Raw genomic sequence first — 13678 nt, 5'->3', positions numbered from 1 at the left:
TGCTTGGTTTTTATTCTAGGAATCTGCCTTCATTAATCTAACTATTGAATTTGATATTCTATTGTATTAAAAATATCAAAATTTTATTATTAGATTTTCAAAAAAAATCTTTTAGAGAAATTTTTTTACACCACCAAATTAATATCAGTAATAATTATGTACTAACACATTGTCAATAATGCTCATCTATATTTCTTGATGAAATTTTAATGAGGTATGTATTGGTTGTTGCTCCCTGTCCCATTTTTGTATAAAAAATTATAGTCAGCCTATCTCTATCACAGTATGATACATAAAAATAATTGTGTGTTTATAGGTAAGATAAAACCATATTTTTTGAAAAGGTGCATGATTTCTTTTTTTGCTTTACACATATTAAAATTTTCAAGAATTTTGGTGTTTCAATGTGTTCCACTGGAGTGCCCTTCAATATAAACAGTTTTTGAAAAGAGCATTTTGTGTACAGATTGAGATTTTAAAATGTTTTCCTCTTTCAATATTTGTTCAAAAAACTTTTGTAAATTTATTATCCATTTTGAGTATTGCCCAAGGAAGACTGTTATGCCCTGTTGAAAAGTGCTTGCTTTTATATATTTTTGTGGTAAATAAAATGGAATTTTTATGTTGAAAGACAGTTGTATACAGTCAGGTTCTTTAACCAAAATGCTCAACCCAATTACTGTATGTATATTACATATCAATTATTAATTGCTTTAAGGATGTAGTTTACGTATTTTCTGCAATATATCTTTAAATTTTTTGATTTCTACAATACACCAAGTAGCCCCATAAGATACTGAGTGACAGAAATTTGTGAGGCCCTGGGCTGGGATGAAAAACATTCTTTTAACCAAAAATCGAACAGAAACGAATCTTGATCTTCGCGATTAATTAAAATTAAGGGAATTAAATTATAATGAAAAGCGGAAAAAAATAAAATTATTCTAATATTAAAACCACGCGAGAAAAAGAGAAAAATTAGTAAATTAAATTTTTTATAAAACAAGACGAACAAAAAAGAAAATAATGTTAGTTAAGGTACAAGGTTCGTTCAACGCCGAATGAAAGACTGTGTCGAATTGTATTCATAAACAATCGTCTTTCTCAGAAACCGATCTGGTCCAATTTCACCTGGTAACAGAGAAATACCAATCTAGGACCGAGAAAGGGGATTAATAAAAGTGACGATTTGCGAGACGAAAAAATATTTAAGCCCAAGTTTGGTTCTTTGACATAGCGTTCCACGAGGCTATGTCCCTCGCTGAGGTGCTTCCCGCAAGGTTCCATCTTCGACCTTCGCCGCTGTATCTTCCGAAAGTTATAGACCTTCATTGAGAGAAACTTCGGACATTTCGATCTGCATTCACCGGACATCGTTTCCTGTTCGAGAACTGGACTTAGAATGCAACATCCGGTCAGCGAATGGAAACCACCTTCATCGCCGAACTTTCCTCTTTTTCTTTGAAGACTACGCGCCGAAGTATATAAGGACTTAAACCCTTCGTGACTATGAATGTTTTGTAAATTAAATTATATAATAAACGGGTTGTGTTGTTTGTAAACGAGGCATCGAACCGCTCCCACGTGACGTTGACTGTTACCGCTCGGCAGTCTACACGGCAATGGAACGATAACGATATATCTCATATAATCGTTATTTTTCGTTTTGAAATCTTACCCCTCGGCCTCCTCAACTTCTTTACAGATATATTTTTAAAACAATGTAAATGAGAATATTGAGTTGATAAGATGTTATAGAACTTTTCTAGACTTCCATTGTTGCTCCAAGTCCCGACTTCGTCCATTAGCCATTTCTTAATAACTTCAGAAGTCATCCATAACATTTTGTTAGTGTAATTCAACTGTTAAACTGCTTCATTCTGAACTGAAGAACTAAAGTGAAATATGTTCCTCCATTTATAATGTTAAAAACTTTGTAACAAGTTTTGGGAAAATAAAATCTCCTTAATAAATAAGATTAACAGATCAGTGTAGGATACTTTAAACTTATTTATAAATTAAAACTGACTGGAATTGCTTTTTTTTTAATTTTAAGTTTTAATTCTTAATTTTTTATTTTACTCTTATTTGTTAATTAACAAGTAAAAGAAAGCAGGTTTGATAGATAAACTTTAATTTTATTTTTTGACTAGCGACATATGGCCTACATTTTGAATATTTAACTTACTGTATATAGTTAGACAAAATAAGACATACTTTTTCAGGTAGGGCTATTAAATACGTATCAGAAATTTGTTATCTACTTTACTGACCAATATTTCATTGTTTCGATTTAGCCCAATATTAGAGGAGAAGGTACAATTTATAGATAGCTAACTACAATGAAACTAAATTATATGTAACCTATATATCAGGATAGTGTCCTAAATAATATATCTGAGGCAATAATTTAGATAGGATAAAAGGGTATGGAGGTATATTTTCAAAGGAACATTTTATCGTCTGTTTTAGGGCAATTGTAGTAGTTTTCCCAGTTTATTAATATTGTAAATTTAATATTTAAAGAATATAGAAAGTTTGATATTTTTGTATTTATATCTAGATCTATTTTAAGTTATTTTAATTTTGCATTTAAAATCCATTTGAATAGTTGGCATTTATGTTTGAACAAGTTTTATATTTAAGACCATTAGAATTAGATCATTCATTTAAAAAACCATCAATAAAGATATAGGTCTAATAGAAAATCTGATTACTAGTGTTAGGGACTGTCCATAAATTATGACCGTATTTTTCTTGAAATTTTTACTTCCCCTCCCCTCTTATACCAAATTGTCCAAGCTTCCGTAACTGTATCCCCTCTTCGGACATCCAACAAAGCTCGATCCATCTTAAAACCTTTATCACTTTTTGAATGATAGATACCTTAAGCACAAACGAAATATAAAATGTACATGAACTGTATAAAATTTAATAAAATCTACGGACGTCCACTGAAGCCCCCTTGTCCGACTTGTCTTAATCTCTTCCCCCGTTTAGTGTAGACGTCATTTATGGACAATCCCTTATCGAGAAAGTTAGGTCTTTGGTATTAACTTCCGTCTTATAAACAAAAACACTCATTCGCAAGATTATCGTTATTAAAATCCTTCAAATAGTTATTTAATCGACTTTCTAAAATTATTTCACTTTGCACATTCCTTATATAGATATTAACCGTAGATACAAATACAGTACAATTACTCACCACTCAATTCTATATAATTCGCTCCAGGTTCGTTTAAAATAATAATAAATTTTTCGTCGAGGATACAACCGATATAAACTTACAAAAATTCTTTCTTACTAGTTATTTTCGCGGTCAACTTGCAATCGTAAGAGAAGATATACGAAACGCGAAGAGCTTTTGGAGATAGAAATAGAGACGACGGGATAAGGAAGGAATTGAATTTTATTCTTTACAAGGTTAGAAGTCGAAATGTGTATAAATTCTCTCCGTTATTTTCAGTGCTGCTGCATTTACGGGTGGAACTTGACGGTGATCTCTTGTATGTGCATGTTTGTGGTCAGGAATTCTTCTACTGTCTCGAAAGGAAGAGGACGGTCGAAGGGGAAACCCATAGACTTTTTGTCGGGATATTTGTCGTCCTTGGCTCCACAATAACTAACCGCATCCGAACAGATGGAGTGATCTCCTGCTCCGTCCACTACCTGGAATGGAACGAATTACGGATTAGTTGATTCGAGAAAAATAGTAGTTGAGTCATTCATTGTCACTCACCTTATCGTGATCTCTGTCTGTCAGCATAACGAATAAATAGAAGATCATGCCCTTAGCGTTGCCCTTTGGCACTAGCAGATGCTGGGGCCAACCGCAACTACAGTATTCTGTGCGGTCCTCGGTGATACCGTCACCTCTCTCTAGCTCTTCGAATGTGTATTCTCGAGATAAGGCCACGCTGGAGTCGACTGAATTCCTCACGACAGTGTTGATGCCGGGTGTCACTGCAATTCTCGGAGATTATGTAACCGTTTCTATTTAGAACAGATTTATCACGCAAGTTACTTACATTCGGTCTTGAACTTGTCCATTTCGATGCATAATCGACGAAGTATGTTGGGTGGAATAATATTACCTAATTCGTCATATTTGGGTGCTAAAAAGATACGAACTGTTGCTTCCTTCTTGGCTGGCAGAGTACTCTGCACGTGGATGGTGTAAGAGAAGTGCTCGTGGTCTAAATGTTGGTAACGTGCCTGTGGAAAAAAGCTATCACTGTATGCTATTATCCTCTTACTGGACACAGAAAGTAAACGGTTTTTACCTTGTATGAACCATCAGATCCGAAGACAAAACCGTGCGACATTTCCAACTCATCTCTCAACATGAATGTATCGATGACATTAGGAGTTCTGGCATTGACTCGGATATCGGTTACTTCTACTCCTGGGAAGCTCAGCTGCTCATAAAAAGTGGAATAGAATTAAAAAGTCATCAGAATAAGCTAGATATTCCGAAACTTACCTGTTCTTTGGTGTAAATGGGTAATGTAGCTTTATATTCTTGAAAGATGTTGTCAATAAATCTGTGCCAACGATAGAAAATAGGATCTCTCAAGGAAGTAGAAGTATCACTCATTACTCCTAGAGTTTCCTGCCGGTAGAACAGAAAAAATTAATATTTTTGTTTATTGAATATTCGAAGTTATCGATAGTTTTCGGTGTAAAACGTACTCTGAATCTTCCATCGGGATCGTGGATACGGGCCATCATTACATGACCCATGTTGTGCAGGCTACCGTAGAAAACGCGATTCTTTGATTCGTAACTTGATTCAATGATGTCGCCCAAGATATCAGCGCCGTGTTCTTCGTCCAAAGCTATTTCCTTGTTTTCTGAGTCGACGATGTAGCCCAAGTGAATAGCATCCATAATTCTTTCACGCCATCTTTCCATTTCCTGAACGTCAACATCCTTCAAATCAGACAATCTAAGTCCAGCAGGTCGAGCTGCATAATATCTTCCACTAGATAAATGAGAGAGGTGAGGAGCATAACCTTCTAACTCTTCTTCGAAATTGTGGAAGGGTATCATTCGTTGTAGGCCATTAGATAATCGTTCGCAATCGTATCTTGGAGAAGATAAAAAGGTAAGTTCCTGCCAATCCTTAAAATTAAATATTTGTTAAGTAACATACCTGGCACACATCTGTTGATGCATATAATAGAAAAGTTCTCCCTTTCGGTCTTTCTCTTTGCCAAAATATGAGGCGTTCCATGTAGCAGGATAGACCAGATGCCAGTGCCAGTGATGGGCATTGATACCAACGTCTTCTCGGTAATAAGCAAGGTTATATTCTGGATCCAAGATATTTCCAGTTTCTTTAACGTCTACCACAATAGGGGACTGAAACCATTATAGGTATTAGCTTTGCTGAGGAATTATGTAAAATAAGGGTAGTCCACTTGATCGCTAACGACTAACCCCAAGAAAACAATCGATTAATTTAGGATTGATAAATTCATAAGGGTTGTCTGGGAGTCAGTGGACAAATTTATTATAAAAAAAAAAAGCTCGAAATTTAACACGAAGCGCCACTCCGCGGTTATTTCTTGTTTTGGTTGGAAATTTGAAATGACAGTCACATGGTAAAGGAGTGATGGCATCCGATCTTGTTCGCTTTAAGAAGATTGTAACAGAAAGTAAACATGAAGTAATTTTAAGTAGTGAAAATTTTCTTTTTCAGGTAAAGCACTTTCTTTAGAACACATATTTATTGTATTTCTTAAATTATTTAAAATAATTAACTTGCAGGTAATTGGAATGTTTTGCTACTTAGCAGATGCTCATTACTTATCATGTTTAGCTTCGTTCTTTACGCCGTCCGGGTGCGAATCAGTTTATCTCTACGATATTATTATTGCTGATAATCAATACAAGCAAAAATGCCTTCTTCATCCGAAACTGTCGGATTTAGTTCAAAAAAGTATTGTAAGTTTCTTAGGTACCATTTCTTATTTAGACTATTATTTTAAGCAAAATATTATTTTTTNGATTTGTTTAATGAAAAAAATTACTGAAAAAACATTAATTCTTATTTGAAATTTTATCATCTTTGTAATTTATCCTTATTTTGTATTAATATAAAAAGGATTCTGTGAATTAAATCTAGTTTTAAGGAGTTGTCGACAAAGAAAACATGTGGGAACTCTTAATGTAGAAAAAGATAGAGGAACTCACCTCGTCGCCCGCATGTTTAGTAGAAGCCTTTGTGATGATCTCAGCTAAGGTAGCAGAAGACACGAATCGCTCCGGAAAGATTTGCTGGATAGGAGGCACGCTTAAGCCTTTACAGTCGGGTCTGTAGAGAATTGCCACTTCGGCAGCAAAGGCAAATAGACCTTCATTAACAAAGGTACGAGCCTGTTCGGCCAGGTGCACGAAGTCGTCGAAGTCCTTGGCCTCTAACAACGGATTAAAGCTTTAAACAGGCTCATAGAAGCCTTTCTTCTGGAAGTCTGATTGGATAAAAACGAAGATACTTACCGTAGAAGATTTCGTAGAGGTGACGAGCATCTTCTAGGTGGTCGGGATGGAAGCAGGAGAAAATCTCTCCAGGTCGGACAGTGAAAGCCAAATTGGCCAACCGGGGGTCCCTCTGGTCACGGGGCACTCCTCCGTCTATAGTGGCCAAACTAAGGTGCTTGAACAATTTCAAGATTCGAATCTGCTTCTCGTGAAGGACCATGATGATGCACCGGGCGACGAACGGACGACCTGAATTCTCCGGGCGACTAGTCGCGCCCCGATTTGTACGGTCTTTTATAGAGGGGAGGAAAGGGTGGCGACCGTTACATGGAATTGTTTTGATCCGAATATAGAACGGGAGCTAAAATCCATACTCTCCGGAAGGAAGATCTCGAATTAGATTCGAAACGGAAATGACGAAATAGATCCGTGGCAATTCGGAGAAATGTTTTTATTTAATCAAGACTATTTGGAGAATGAATCCCCTTACAAGCTCAATCTTAGCTTTTATCTATTACTTCCTCCTTCCGACAACTGCGTTTTCCGAGTGTGTACTCCTGCTGTCATTTGTGACTCTTTCTGCTTTCGTTAATTGGTTTAGAACAGATCTATTTCTCAATTCAATACTTTAAAGCGCTTTAATTAACAAAATTATCTGAACACTTATCAATGAAATGCTATAAATCTAATTATACTTCGGATTCATTAATCATTTTTTTAAACTCGTTTCGTCCTCTGGCTCTAGAGATTATTACTTTTTTTCCTAATTATCGTGGGTTTGATCACTGGGGATGAGTGGAGCCTGACTAGTACGGGCGAAACTATCCATGATAATTTCTAAAGGTTCGACTCGGACTTGAATCGATGACGTCAATAATCTTTAGTATAGTCAATAATCGATGATGATAATAATCTAATCGAAATTTAAATAGATCAAATGAATTTATTTTCGTTCCTCCTAAAGTTATTTTTGCTGAATTTCATTTCCAGATAAAATACAATCAGAGACTGTTGGTTAGTGCTCGATTACCTTCCTGTTTCAAGCGATAATTTGAATTAAATATAGACTATAGCCTATATGTATATCGGCAATATAAAAATCGACATCACTGGCGCAGCCAAAGAGGCGAGAGGAAGCAATTGCATTCTCCTACTGGACCAGCTACTAATATTCATTCGTTTATATGTAAATGTAAAAAGTAAACTAGTCAATCTTCACATAAGTATAAATTTAAATCGTAAAACTGACAGATTTCGTATTTTTAGTAACGTAATACTTTGAGGTTACTGCCTCATAACCATCCAGTCACAGCGCACCACCGTCGAGAGTATGAATGGTAAAGCGTCATAGTAGCAATAAACCTTTACGAAAAATAAAAACTTAAATAAAAATATACATGTCAGGTGCTGGAGAATACGTGTAAATAAACAAACATGTAGATCGTCGGTTTATTTCCGTAAGATGAGATCCTCACAATCCCATCGGAATCGATGGAGGATGTCCTCTTAATGCTTCAACCTGCTAGAAAAGAGACGAGAATCTGCTCTAGCTTCAAAACAGACTCGATACGATCGCTAGAACGAAGTTAAAAGTGGACATTGAGTGAGAAATCTCAATGGTCGTCCAAGTTTTTCTGCTGTGTTACCTAATTATTAGGATTACTTTTTCCTTCTTTTGTTTAAACTGTTTTGAAAAAACATCAGTAATCCAGACGTAATTTTTTATATTTAAGGTAAGTTTATTAAACAAATCTAACATTGGATTGACGGTTCTTTCTTAGATGATACAATAATAATAATAAACTTCATTTACTTTTCCGGCTTGTATAGATGTATATATAACAGGGAAAGTATTGGAATCGTGTCAAATTGATTCTTCGGGTATTTTGCAAATTTTGACGTTTTAAAACCCGTTGAATCCAAAAAAGTTAAAACAAAAGAAAATTCAAAATCTAATGGCTCTTCGTTTAATTAGCAAGTCTATAAAATCCTTAATTTCTATTTGATATGCACTTTCCCCATAATGCGACTGTACTATTTCTTCATGCTGGTGTGCAATCAAAAAGAAATTATTTTTCTTCTTTTATTCTCAATTTTTAATATTTCAGATCTAACATTATTTTCTGGTAGCATTATAAATTAGTTTTGAATTTTATTAAACAAATAAGACGCAAAATCCTTGTTATGCTACGTCGACATTATAATGTGGACTTTGCTATGTCGACATTATAAATGCCTATAAGTTTAAAAATGGAAATGTACTGATATATACAAATAAATATAGTTTATTTTCTATATTTAGAAAAAAAATGTTACTTTTTATGCGTATACAATACATATAAGTACTGTACATGCTTATTTATTTTTAAAAAAGTCAAAAGGCAATCCGGATAATCAGTGTCCGATTGGATTAGTTGTTTATGATATCAGTTTATGGCATGGGCGATCTGCCGAGGGACAGTGGCGTACCGTAGTGGGGGCGGCCCGCCCCGGGCGGCACTTTTTAGGGGGCGGCAAAATTTCACAATAAATAATAATATGTTGTAAAAATTTGAACCATCCTAATCTACAGTTGCGTCGCTCCTACGACAGTGCTATCGTCCGGACAGTCCGTCGGCTCGCCGTCCGGGTGAAGTAATTTTTTCATCCGAGGAAATGCTGCGTAGCCTGTTGACTTTTTTTTTTTTACTTGTACGATTCATTCGCGTTCATATACACCACTATTATCCATTAGAGCTATTTTAAACAGGTCGCTGCAATAGCACGGAATTTTTCATTGCTTGTTCTGTGACTAAACTGAATTTTAGTCCTTTAAATTGAAATACCTAAATAAGGGGGGCGAAACTTTCCTCCGCTCCGGGCGGCTGACACCCACGGTACGCCACTGCCGAGGGATAATGTCTTCCGGGAAGACTTTCAATGAGAAACTGGTCTCTATTTAGATGTTACAAACCCGAAGAAAATCCGAAAAACTCCATGTAATCAGCCCGTTGGCGAGGCGAGAATCCACGACCAACTACCAGTATTTATAGGTTTTATCAACTCCGTCACTGGTGGCCCATATGTATGGATAGTGGCGTTTCACTGTATTAAGAGTTTATTTTGAATTTTGATTAATAAAAATACCATTATACTTTAATATATTTATATAGTTGAAAATATTTAAAGCATAACATATTTTATTCAAACTGATATTGAAATTTAATATGTATTAAGTTGAATTAATAGACATACTTACGTATACGTATTAATTTCTGTAGGGTTTAATTTTTAATATTATAAATGCGTGACACAACTTTGTAATTTAATTGTTACAAACAAAAAACATTTGCTACATAGTATATTAATTGTACATAAATATACTATGTAGCAAATGCTTGGCGGCAATCCAACAATCGAGAATTGGCTATTGTTTTCTCATCACTCGGTCTGCTTCGTTGTGAGGCTTGACTGAACCTGTGGTTATGGGTATGAAGAAAACCCTCTTAGTACCCATAGGACGGAGAGAGTCAGGAAAACGCTTTTTAAAACGTTGATTACAGTTTTTAAAACATTAGGAATAGAAAGCTGAAGGGATTGAGAGTTACATAAAAATGAACTTTATTTTTAGATTGCTAATAGTACGAAAATAATAAAAACGAACAAAAATCGATACTGGTTGTATAATCAATGTGGATTTACATTTTGCATGTCAGATTCAATTCCATTGAATCCTGTTTAATCACAAAGTTAGAATTTATATAAAAAATAAACAACAGCAACAATAAAATATAAAAGCATATTTTAAAATATAAGAAAACAAAAAATTAACTTAAAAATAAAAAAGTACTAATTACGAAGGCCTCCCCATTTTTTAAAATTCTTTTCTCTCTGAGGGCACTAAGAGGACCTCTTTTATCATGCCCATTATGGGCTCATAACGGGGTGAGGTGCCCGGGTGGTGAGGAATAGGAATCGACATATTCGGACGAAAAATTCCCTGAAAAATTCCTGGGAATTTTTCGACTCGTCCGGAACGATCCAGGGTCCCTCCGGCGCGATAGGCTGCCACCTTGACCGCTCGGTCATCCGGCCGTCAGGCCGTCCCATTGTGGGTCTGGCCGAACCCACGATGGGCTTGATAAAAAGAACTTCTTAGTTATGTTTGTCATATTCCAGATTTTTCGGAATTTGACCGATTTGTTCATTTCTCCCAAAAATATTCCGATTTGTATTAAACACAGTCAAGTAAGAACTGTAAGCGTTAGTCTCTGTATGGGATGGATCTACATAGGGACTAATAGGGCTTAAGCCCTGTGCCCCCAAGTATAAAGGGCCCACAAAAATTGATTATCATCATAAATTTTTAATACTTTTTCATTAACAATGAGCACTTATCGTATAGTAAAAAATAGTTAATATCAATAATATAATAATAATTATAATTTATAGTATTATTTGTTTTATTGTAATCAATGTAACGTAATTGGTCAAATCACCAAGTTGCAATTTTAAATCCACTGTCTCGAATTCGAATGCTATAAGGAGACTAATAATAATAGTTCTGCCTGCCTTATAAGGCAATGGCAATGCACCTCTTTGCAAGGAGAAAAAAGAAAAAAGGAAAGAGAGAAAAAGCCACATAAAGGGTAAATTACTTAGTGTAAGGGGCAAAAAAATGGGGTCCCATTGGATTTCAATAAGACCTAGGCTCGAAAAACCTAGATCCGCCCATGTGTGTCATACGTGCATATGTCACCTGACCTTAGTGCTGTGCGATGCATCGATGTGACATCGATACATCGATGTTTTTGTTCGTCGATGCATCGACCTTCCGATGTTTTTGAAACATCGATCCTGAATCGATGTTAGCAATATGTGAATTTCGATTCATCGATGCATGCAGTTCATTCTTTCTTTCTAATGTTACCACCTGTTCGGTTTTCACCCGGACAGTCCGGGAATTTCGTAGAAATTGTGAAATTGCGATGAAACAAAGTTCTCGCAAATATGTTTACAAATTTACACTATTTTAACAGTGAATGAACTCACACTCATTGAAACTCATCCGCAACTCTGCCATGTTAGTCTGTTTACGCCGACTTGTGGCGCGCAACCTGTCGACTTTGAGGCCGGATGGCCGAACGGTCAAGGTGGCAGCCTACCGCTCTGGGGGACCCGGGATCGAATCCGGACGGGTCAAGGAATCCCCAGGAATTTTTCGGGGGGTGGTCTGTTCGGATATGTCAGGCCCCGTCCCTCACCACCCGGTCGCCCCATTGTGGGCCTGGCCGAACCCATAATGGGCCTGCTATAAAAGGCCCTCTTAGTGCCCACAGGGCGGAAATAGTAAAAAAAAACCCTGTCGACTTTTTTTTTGCATGTACGATCGTACACGTATCAAATAGAGCTAAGTTATCTGTACCTGTTCTTTCTTAATTTAGGTTACTTACGTTACTCCTACGCAAGTCCCTAGTCCCTAACTGTAACTGATTTAGAACCGGCATGCACGTTATTCTTCGCATTGTAAAATGACATTGCGCATGCGTCAGGAACTTCTGTTCGAACAAACCCGGTTTTGTTTTTTTTTTTAAATTGTTTGAGTTTATCTTGATTGACCATCGATGTTCCAATGGGCATCGATCAAACATCGATGTGAAATCCGACATCGAAATTTAGCATCGATGCTTAGGCAAACATCGATGTTTCGCATCGATGTTAAAATTATAGACATCGCACAGCACTGCCTGACCTACATGCTGATCAATGGTTATGTCTGGCTATAGTCTAGCTTTTATTATTTATTTATTTACCGTATCCTGTGGGACTAAGAGGATTTTTATTTTTATTCCTGTCTATCATAGGTTCGGTCATATCCACAATGAAAGTAACCGGGTTTCTAAAAAAAACTTAGTTGACATATGTAAGTCAAACAAGTAAGATTGACTCAACAAATAATAAAAAATGTTCACTAATTGATAATTCAGTATATTTAGTCAGACGGCCGGATGGCCGAGCGGTCAAGATGGCAACCTACCGCTCTGGGGGACCCTAGATCGACTCCAGACGGGTCAAGGGATCTTCAGGAATCTTTCGGGGTCGGTCCGTTCGGATATGTCGGGCCCCGTCTCTCATCACCCAGTCACCCCGTTGTGGGCCTGGCCGAACCCACAATGGGCCTGCTATAAGAGGCCCTCTTAGTGCCCACAGGGCGGAAAGAGTATTAAAAAAAAGTATATGTAGTTTAATTAGAATTAGTTTTTTTCCTCCCGAATGGTTTCTGCCAATCTAATGTTGAGTAGCCATCAAATTTTATTTTACAATATTCCGATTTCTAATTTTAAACTTATGGCAACTTTATTCTTAGTGCCCATTGAGATGATGAAAGAGTACAGTACTGTAATTTAAAAAAGGAAAAAAAAAAAGCTCGAAATTTAACACGAAGCGCCACTCCGCGGTTATTTCTTGTTTTGGTTGGAAATTTGAAATGGCAGTCACATGGTAATGGAGTGATGGCATCCGATCTTCTTCGCTTTAAAAGAAGATTGTAACAGAAAGTAAACATGAAGTACATCGGAGAAAGAGCCTATAAAGAGCTAAAATCTCCATATAAACACTGATAGAAGAAGAAAAGAAGAAGAAGAAGTAAACATGAAGTAATTTAAGTAGTAAAAATTTTCTTTTTCAGGTAAAGCACTTTCTTTAAGAAATATGTGTTCTAAAGTATTTAAAATAATTATCTTGCAGGTAATTGGAATGTATTGCTACTTAGCAGATGCTCATTATTTATCATGTTTAGCTTCGTTCTTTACGCCTTCCGGGCGCGAATCAGTTTATCTCTACGATATTATTATTGCTGATAATCAATACAAGCAAAAATGCCTCCTTCATCCGAAACTGTCGGATTTGGTTCAAAAAAGGGTTAATGTTTAGGGTCGTAGACTGTCATGGCGCCTCTTCCTGTTTTAGCCTGGAAACCAGACCGCTTTGGAGACGACGTGTCACGTGACGACGCGAGCGAACGGCGGCGGCTGCTGCGCTGCGGCAGCGCTTGCGGCTCACCGCTGATTCCAGCAAACGAAAGGAAACAGTGGGGACGCACGTTCTAACCTAACCTAACCTATTCTAATAATATAATTGGTAATAATTATGATAATTTATCAGAATAGGTTAGGTTAGGTTAGAACGTGCGTCCCCACTGTTTCCTTTT

At 36.5% G+C, this 13678-nt stretch overlaps 3 protein-coding genes across 5 annotated transcripts in view; 2 read left to right on the top strand and 1 right to left on the bottom strand.

The window, feature by feature from the left end:
- Positions 1-3394: 3394 nt before the first annotated feature.
- LOC111634612 (hemocyanin II-like) lies at positions 3395-6766 on the bottom strand. Its single transcript, XM_023379434.1, has 9 exons — positions 6508-6766; positions 6202-6425; positions 5159-5367; positions 4696-5092; positions 4487-4615; positions 4287-4421; positions 4032-4218; positions 3743-3966; positions 3395-3672 (listed from the first exon to the last, which is right to left on the bottom strand). The coding sequence occupies exons 1-9, from the start codon at positions 6707-6709 to the stop codon at positions 3481-3483; spliced, it is 1899 nt and encodes a 632-aa protein (XP_023235202.1). The 5' UTR covers positions 6710-6766; the 3' UTR covers positions 3395-3480.
- Positions 5571-13678, top strand: part of LOC111634613 (RPA-related protein RADX-like) — a 36357-nt gene continuing 28249 nt past the window's right edge. The window contains exons 1-2 of the mRNA XM_023379435.1: positions 5571-5707; positions 5776-5952. Of these exons, the coding sequence (XP_023235203.1) occupies positions 5907-5952 (46 nt within the window). The 5' untranslated portion in view covers positions 5571-5707; positions 5776-5906. The remainder of the gene's footprint in view (positions 5708-5775; positions 5953-13678) is intronic.
- LOC111634614 (piggyBac transposable element-derived protein 4-like) overlaps positions 12036-13678 on the top strand; it is a 4433-nt gene continuing 2790 nt past the window's right edge. For all 3 annotated transcript variants that reach the window (XM_023379438.1, XM_023379436.1, XM_023379437.1), the window contains exon 1: positions 12036-13156. The gene's annotated coding sequence lies outside the window, so the exon portion shown is untranslated. The remainder of the gene's footprint in view (positions 13157-13678) is intronic.

This window comes from Centruroides sculpturatus, unplaced genomic scaffold (genome assembly GCF_000671375.1).
Source record: "Centruroides sculpturatus isolate CEXI.00-Female unplaced genomic scaffold, Cexi_2.0 scaffold950, whole genome shotgun sequence".
Classification (NCBI taxonomy): Eukaryota; Metazoa; Arthropoda; class Arachnida; order Scorpiones; family Buthidae; genus Centruroides; species Centruroides sculpturatus.
The sequence above is the reverse complement of the archived record's forward strand: the minus strand, read 5'-3'. Positions and strand labels throughout refer to the sequence as shown.

Excerpts from the sequence above, each read along its gene's own strand:
- LOC111634612 (XM_023379434.1), bottom strand. The coding sequence starts at position 6,709 with ATGGTCCTTCACGAGAAGCAGATTCGAATCTTGAAATTGTTCAAGCAC. Across the intron at positions 5,093-5,158 it reads CATCAACAGATGTGTGCCAG|ATACGATTGCGAACGATTAT; the intron begins GTATGTTACTTA and ends ATCTTCTCCAAG. Across the intron at positions 4,219-4,286 it reads GATCTGATGGTTCATACAAG|GCACGTTACCAACATTTAGA; the intron begins GTAAAAACCGTT and ends TTTTTTCCACAG.